Genomic DNA, 7,663 nt, shown 5'->3' with positions numbered 1-7,663 from the left:
CTGTGACTTTTTGCTTAATTCAACAGGAGGCCTGGTTTTTAAATTACTATTCCTGATTGCTATGCATATCAACATTTTCTCTGAACTGTGTGACCAAAACAAAAAAGAAAGGAAGTGGGTCACAGAGCGGATATGAATCAGCAACAGTCACTGCCTGGAAGTTTCAAATTCTTGTTTCAGGCCCCTTGGCTCCTAGCAGCCCAGGCAGACGAACTGCGTGTGCAAAGGCCCTGCAGTAGAAGGCGCATGCACGTTGGAGGAACAGCAAGGCGGCCAGCGAGGCTGGAGCAGAGGCAGCCGGGGAGAGAGAGAACCAGGGAAGCAGCCAGGAACAAGATGGGGAGGGGCGGGGCCTCACGAGACAGGCTGCAGACTGGGCCCCTGTGCTCTGAAAGCCATGGCCATCAGAGGATTCTGAGCAGAGATGTGGTTCTGCCCTTCTGCTGCCGTGTGTTAGGGGCAGAGGGGAAGCAGGAGACCGGTGACAGGCCGTCACAGCCCTCCAAGAGATGGCGGGACTCAGGCGAGGGTTGGGCAGCAGTGCAGTGACTGTCAGACTTAGGGTGTGGTGTGAAGGTAAGACACGTGGTGGATCAAATCCAGAGTGTGCCCAGAGGGGTCACATCTTCCTGCAGGGTTTTGGCCGGAGCACTTGCAAGCTCCTGAGGTTGGGGCCAGTGGCAATCCAAGCTTGCTCTGGGTCACTTGACCTTCCGACATCTGAGGGAGGTGCCAGGCCGCTGGTTGGCTCTGGGAGTCCTGGGCTCAGAGGTTGGGCTGGTTGAGGACTGGCCACACCCTGAGCCCTGGGCTGAAGCAAATGAGGTGGGGGTGGGGGGCAGAGGAGCAGGCTGGGGCTGGGAGGGTGGCAGAGAGTGCAGGGAGGTGAAGGGCAGGTGTGCGGAGGAAAGAATGACAGACTCCGGGGCGGGGGGGGGCTCCCTAGTGACTGGACACGGTGTCCTGAGGGACGCAGGGACAAGGTGTGATTGGAGTGTTTACAGAAAGGCTGGAGGAGAGAAAGGGAAGGGGGGGGCTCCTCCCGGGAGGTCTGCGGGGAAGGAGCAGAGATCCAAGCAGGAGGGAGAGGCCCTGCAGAACAGGCAGAGGGAACAGGTCAGGGAGAGCCAGGGTACGCTCCATGGGGTGCAAGGAGGAAGGTGACCCCGTGCACGTGGGCGCCAGGGACACAAGGCTGGAAGGGGTCCCTGCACCCCGCACCTGACCAGCTCAGCCTCTCTCCGCCTCTCCCCATGGAAGGTGCTGCCCCCGCCTCATAAGGGAGCCCCCTATGCTCTCCTGCTCTGCTGGGTACCCCTGGGACCCCTCCTGCCCTCAGGGTGGAGCCCATCTCAGGCTCACCTGTCCCTGCTCCACCCCCCCCACCTGTGACCAGGTAGACTGTTGGCCTCAGCCTGAGGGCATGACCATGAAGTCACAGGACCGCTGTTGAGCACGCAGACCAGCGTCTGGTCATCCAGTTGGCAAAGACCATGGGGGGCGGGCTGTTGGGTGAGGTCCGAGCACTCACGCCCACCACACCCTTTCAGGAGGGGGTTAACTCTGAACACCGTCTCAGCCAGCTGAGGCTGCGTAACAAAACCCCACACGGCACAGGCATTTATTAAACGAGACCTTCGTTTCTCACAGCTCAGGAGGCTGGAGACTCCAGATCAGGGTCAGCGGGATGCCACTTCCTGGCCTACAGGTAGACGGCCACCTTCTCGCAATGTCTTCACGTGGCCTTTCCTCGTGAGCTTGTGGACAGAGAGGGAGCTCTCTGGGGTCTCTTCCCATAAGGACGCTAGGGCCATTGTGGGGCCCCACTCGCACGAGCCTCAAACGCCAATCCCCTCTCAAATGTACTTCCTAGCACCGTGACATTGGGGGTCAAGTTTCCATGAACGAACGTTGGGGAGACACAGTTCAGTCCCCAGCAAACGCCCAAAGCCACCTGGAGGGACTGTGCCTCTCCCCCTCCCAGGTCAAGTCTTGCTGTGACAGCTGTTTCCCGGGTCTCGCTGTCCCCATCCACGTGCTGAGGGAGCCAGCGGGGCGTCTCGGGCAGCCAGCGGGTGGGGTGTGTGCTGCCCCCCTGAAGGGTTCTCCCGGTCCCTCCTCTGCCAGCCATCCTCCCACAGAGTGCCCGGTGAGCGCCCCCTTCCTGCCGTGCGAAGGCGGGTCGAAGCAGGGCCTCCCCGCCCCAGGACCAGCCCCACCCCGTGAGAAACAGGGAAGGCTGATGCCAGGGACACTGTGAGCCCACTTGGTGCAGTCTGCATGGCCGGTGCTACTTCACCCCACACCGGCTCCGGGGGCACCGGGCTTTGCTCAGCACCTTGAACACAACACAGGTCATTTCTCAAACCCAGAGCGCCCCCGGCCCTTCAGCCCATGTTGATTTAATAAAAGGTGTTTAGGAAAAACACATTGTTTGTAAAATGCAGCCAAATTCAGAAACATTAAAATAGGGAGGGGAAGGGGGTTGTATCTTAGAATCTGAGAAACAAGGCAATGCTAGCAGCTTCCAAGCTTCCGCTGACTTTCCCAGGGGCTCAAAGCCCATGGCCGCACCCTGGAAACCCCCAGATCCGCTCCTCCACCCCGTGAGAGTGCCTCCAATTGAAAAACGTTTGATTTCACGGTGATTCCGACGTGGGAAGGTCTGCATCTTGGAGTTGATGAAGTGAGGCATTTGTGTTCCTGTTTTACAGAGGGGGAAACTGAGGCTCCGAGGGCCACGGACTACGGTTAAGAGCACGTGGCACATATTTGACAGAGGGAGTCTCAAACCTGAGTGCCCCTGATGCTCCCAAAGGCGGGGCTCCCTGCCGGCTCTGAGTGCCGCAGCCACACCAGCTTGTGTGGCGGCCGGAGGGGCCCGAGCCCCGGAGGGCAGCGCACCTGTGCCTTTTCTGCGCCCCGCGCGCAGTTCTGAACTCCTACCGCAGTCCTGACTCCGGAGCGGCCGGTCCTCCGAGGCCCCGCCTCCACCTGGCATTAGAAACAGCGCCCGTGCTCCCAAAGACCTGCCAGGAGCATTATTCCAGAACACTGCCCTCCCAGTGACACCGGGCAGAAAGCGGGATGGTGGACACGGAGGCACGGGACGGGGTCCCTTCTACCCCAGTCAGAGGCGGAGGGCGGGACTTGGCAAGGGCTCCGAGCATCATCGAACACCCGGCCGTGTCCTGTTACGGCCCCACACGGGGAGAAGGCCCCACGGCAGTCCTGGGAGGCCCGGGCGCACGGGCGTGCGCTTGCGCCCTAAACCTGCAGTCGTGTTTTGCAAACACTGCCTCTGCTCCCAGCTGTGCTCATGGGGGTGAGGGACGGTCTCAGCAAAGGCACGCTGTTGGGGCGATAGGTATAGAGAAGCAGCTTGGCGTCTGAGCCTAGGGTGTGCGAGTAGGGCTGCAGGCACAGACTGGGACTCGCAGACATTCCCGGGGTGGCGGGGGGCGGATGCTGCCTGGGGAGCCAGCACGGACAGGACCGGTCTGACCCACTGAACTGGTTTTGTGTGGGTGCTCAATGGACAGCCATGTCCCCTCACTGCCAGAGAACCTGGCCTGGGGGTGGGGACCCAGCCTGCTCACTCGGCCTCCCACCCCTCCCCCGGGGAACCAGATGGCCCTGGCACAGGAAGGCACCATCCAGACGGGTGCACGCCGCTGTCACTTCTGCGTACCTGCCCTCGTGGCCCCTGCTGAATCTCACAGGGGTGGCTCTTATGGCCGCACACGGCAAGGGATCAAAAGGCTTCCTAAAGCGGGGCTGGTGACCTGGCTTTTGAAATGCTGAAGGTGCGTTCGTGGGCATTTTATGCAGGAGGATACAGCTAAGAGGAGCTGCTGAACGAGACAGATCACTGCAAAATTAAATGTGGGCTTTAACTGAGAAATAATCGTTTTCTATGAAGGATAATGACTTTTCTGGAGGCTGGTACCAAGATTTATCGGCCCAAGAGGTTAGCAGGGATTGAGCCAAGGCGAGAACAGTGGGGCCTGGAGGCAGCGGCATGCTGGTTTGGAAGTTGCGCCTGGTCAATATCAGACTGGCCTTGGGAGCCCGTGCGCTCGCCGTGAGACGGAGGGCTTCTGACACCCTCCACCACGCTGACCTGAAACACGTAAGTTATTTTGTGGCGTGGGCTCCCTTGGATCCCGCTGTCGTAGACGAGGGGCCCCGGGTGCGGGGGGCCCCCACACAGGTCATTTGGGAGGCCCTCGGCCCCCCCACGGCGACCAGAAAGGGGACGATGGAGTTTGAGGCAAATCTGCGGGGTTTTGAGGTGGGAGATTTATTACCATGCCAAACGTTTGTGTGTAAAATACATAATCCCTCACACCCGGCCTCGTAAATCCAAAAGGGTCAGTAATAAATAGGAAAAAAATAAAAAATTACAGACTAATTTGTTCAGAAAACTAGAAGGAAATCAATAGGAAAGCTGTAGCTCAGAACCTGTTTTGAAATCCTACACGCACAGTAAGCACACATTCCCCCCCCCCCGCCCCCGTCCAAGCCTCTCCCGCGCTCCCCAGTGGGGGGGGGGGTATCCTCCGAAATCACCATGAACCGTCTCAGCTGGTGCCTCCCTGAGCTGTGAAACAGGATGGGCCAGCGTGTGACAAAGGTCGGTCTGGTGAGCAGCTGGCCTGGATACCCGAGGCCGCCCCAAAGCTGGGACCTGGTGGAGGGCTGCCTGGAGGAGGCCCCCTGCTCCCGAGCTAGAAGGTGGTGGGCACAGGCAGAACTCAGGGCCTGGCCAGGCCCGTTTTGGAGACATCCCCCAGCTACCGGCGAGTGCACGGAAGTCGCCGTGTCCCCAGGGGTCCATAAATGTGGTCTCAGGAATTCCTCTACTGAAGATGGGAGGCCTGTGACCCTGGACGGGAGGCGCCAAGCCCTAGAGGCAGCAGCACCCTGCCAGCACCTCTGCAAACTGCTCCCTGCTCCGAGGTCACCCTGTGTCCCCGAGGGCTCATTCGATGATGGGCAGCCCCCAGGAAATGGGCGCTGGCCTCTCCCAGGAGTCCTGAGCCCGCCGGGAGTCCTTGGCTCACCTACCGCCGGAGGGCAGGCCCGGGGCTGGCTGGGGGCCTCCGGCCCTTGAGTTGATGGATCTGTAACAGCCCTAGCGGAGCCGGCCCACACGGAGCCCCTCGGCCTCCAGAAGCCTGGGGTGTGAGTCCACGCAGAGGTGACCCCTGGCCCGCCTCCACCACCCCTTGCTTCCCTGTCCCCCCAGAACGACTCTCTCTCTTCTCCTGGCCTTTGCTGATGGCTCTCCCTCCTGGCACGTGGTCTCCAGCTCATCCTTGGGGGCTGCTCCCCTCCGGATGGTTCTCTGTCAAGTCCGTGACCTCCACACCTTGCCTTGACCGGCCAGCCTCTAAACATGCCCCACACAACCTTTTACCTTCCTGCCCCTTAAAGTCTTTGGATCAAGGGCCCTTCTGGGCGCCTGATGGATGCAGTGGACCCAACGTCCAGAAAAACGCAGAGCCCAGTGCTCTTGCTGCCACGTCCCCACCCAGGCCTCAGCCCAGCACCAGATGATCACTCGAGGGGCCATGGCGGCTCTGCCCTCGGTGGCCCAGGCTTCCCAGGGCCTCCCATGCACGACCGCCCACATGGCACAAGGGCACCACAGCACTGCGTGTCCCCACAGGCCCCATCTTTCTGGGGTTGTGCAGCGGCCGCCAGGCCAGCCTGAGGGACACGGCAGCTCCTCTATCGAGGGGCCGCCGGCTGCGCCAGCTCCGAGAGCACAGCCAGCGAGTCGCATAGGATCCTTTTGCTGAGCTGGCTGGAGACCAAATCCACCACCTCGGCCCCCTCCACGTCCGGCGGGTCAGCGCAGGGGCCCGCACCCGGAGCAGGAGCTGGGTCGCCGGGTGACAGGGTTGGTGGAGCCTCCCTGGCCGTGAGGGCCGCTCTGGGCAGGGCTGGGGGCTGCACCGGCAGTCTCGGGAGCCCTCTCGGGCCATCGCCTGCCCCCCCACACAAGGGGGACCCTAGGCAGCGGGCCGGTTCAGACCACTGGCTGCTGCCCACAGCCTGGTCCCCGGCAACAGAACTTGATTCACCCAATTTGTCCCTAAGGCTTCCGCCCTGTCTGCCTGCCCCCAGGCGGAGCCCTGACTCCTGGGGGCCTGGGGACGGCGCCTCAGGTGTGTCCTCCGCAGGCAAGGAGGGCAACTCCCCGGTTCTAATGGAGGCATCCTCCCCCGGGGGGCCCAGCGAGCCCCTGGGGGACATGGTGTCCTCAGGCGGGGAAGGGAAGTCTTCTGAGTCGGGGCTGGTGGCGTTGGCCAAATCCTCTGCTGGGAGGGCGGGCGGCGGAGGAGGGAGGCGGGCGTCCCTGCAGGCGGAGGACAGGTCGGCACTGCCATAGGACAGCACCTCGTCGACGGGGGACAGGATCTCGGGCAAGACCCCACTGGACAGAGCGGGGCCGGCTTCCTCGGGGACAGGGGAGTTTCCACGCCCCCCATGTGTGGGGGTCCAGCCCTGGGGCGTCGGGGCCGCTGGACGGCCAGGGTCCCCGGGAGGGGTCCCCGGGGTCACAGGGACCTCAGGCTCAGACCAGGGCTGCCGTGGTGCCCTGTCACTGGATAGGCTCGGGGCAGCATCCCAGGGCCCCTCGGGGCAGCCAAGTGAGGCCTGCAGAGGCCTGGTCTCTCCTCTGCCCAAACCCACCCTGTCGGATGCCAGGGACCCCAAGGGAGAGGAAGGGGACAGGTCTAAGTCACTGGAGGAAGGGGGCCTGGGCGGGAGAAGCATGGGGGCAGCCTCGGGGGACATCTGTTTGGCTTCTCCTGTATCGGATCCACTGATGAGGCTCCCAGTGCTTCCAGACGCTTCCTGCCCCTCCCCAGGGCCCAAGGAAGCGAGTGCAGGGCTGGACGCCCCGCTGGTTTCCAGGTAGGATGAGCCTCCGGGAGATGAGGAGCATCCCGAGGCTAGCTTGGCACCAGAGCCAGGCTCCAGAAGGTTCTCCTCGTCCCAGACCAGGCTGGACGCCTCTGACAGCTCTGACCCTGACCTTGGAGAGGCGGCATCAGGGGGAGGAGGCAGCCCGCCCTGCTGCAAGGGCCCAGCCCCGCCACCCTCCGGCCTCTCCCAGGACACCTGCCCCCCGCCCCGGGGGGGCCCCCAGGAGTCTTGAGGAGAGAAGTCGCCGGACCAGCCGGGGTCCGTGTCTGGGGTGTCCCCGGCTTCCCAGTCTGACAGGGAGACGGAGCTCTCGGAAAGCTGAACCAGGAGGGCACACGCTCTCTGAAACTCCCGGGGAGAGCAGCTGGACCGCGCGCTCGGGGAGGAGGAGGCCCGGGACCCTGCCCGAGACCCCGAGCGGCTCCGGCTCCGGGGAGCAGCCTCGGACTCAGCGCCTGGGTCCGAGGGGCCCCTGAGCGGCGGCACGGGACTGCCCTCACGCCGGGAGGGTGGCGCTGGCGCGGAGGCTGCAGAGGAGGGGGAGTTCGGGGTGAGCCCCCACCCTCACCCCCTGCCACCCCCGCGGCCCACACCCCACGGCCCCTAAGCCAGCGGATCAGGACCAGAAGGGCCCAGATGGAGGCGGAAGGAATGTCCACGGGGCCCAGCCCTCCGGTTCTGCACCCGCTGGCTCTGGCGCCCGCCCGCCCGCACGAGCAAG

The 7,663-nt window shown here is 63.2% G+C and overlaps 1 protein-coding gene across 1 annotated transcript in view; it reads right to left on the bottom strand.

The window, feature by feature from the left end:
* Window positions 1-4,537: 4,537 nt before the first annotated feature.
* The window catches only part of CCDC187 (coiled-coil domain containing 187), a 37,069-nt gene continuing 33,943 nt past the window's right edge, over window positions 4,538-7,663 (bottom strand). The window contains exon 24 of the mRNA XM_039219657.1: window positions 4,538-7,469. Within this exon, the coding sequence (XP_039075588.1) occupies window positions 5,737-7,469 (1,733 nt within the window). The 3' untranslated portion in view covers window positions 4,538-5,736. The remainder of the gene's footprint in view (window positions 7,470-7,663) is intronic.

This window comes from Hyaena hyaena, unplaced genomic scaffold (assembly GCF_003009895.1).
Source record: "Hyaena hyaena isolate Hyena2069 unplaced genomic scaffold, ASM300989v1 scaffold_823, whole genome shotgun sequence".
Classification (NCBI taxonomy): domain Eukaryota; kingdom Metazoa; phylum Chordata; class Mammalia; order Carnivora; family Hyaenidae; genus Hyaena; species Hyaena hyaena.
This window is presented reverse-complemented; position numbering and strand designations above follow the sequence as displayed.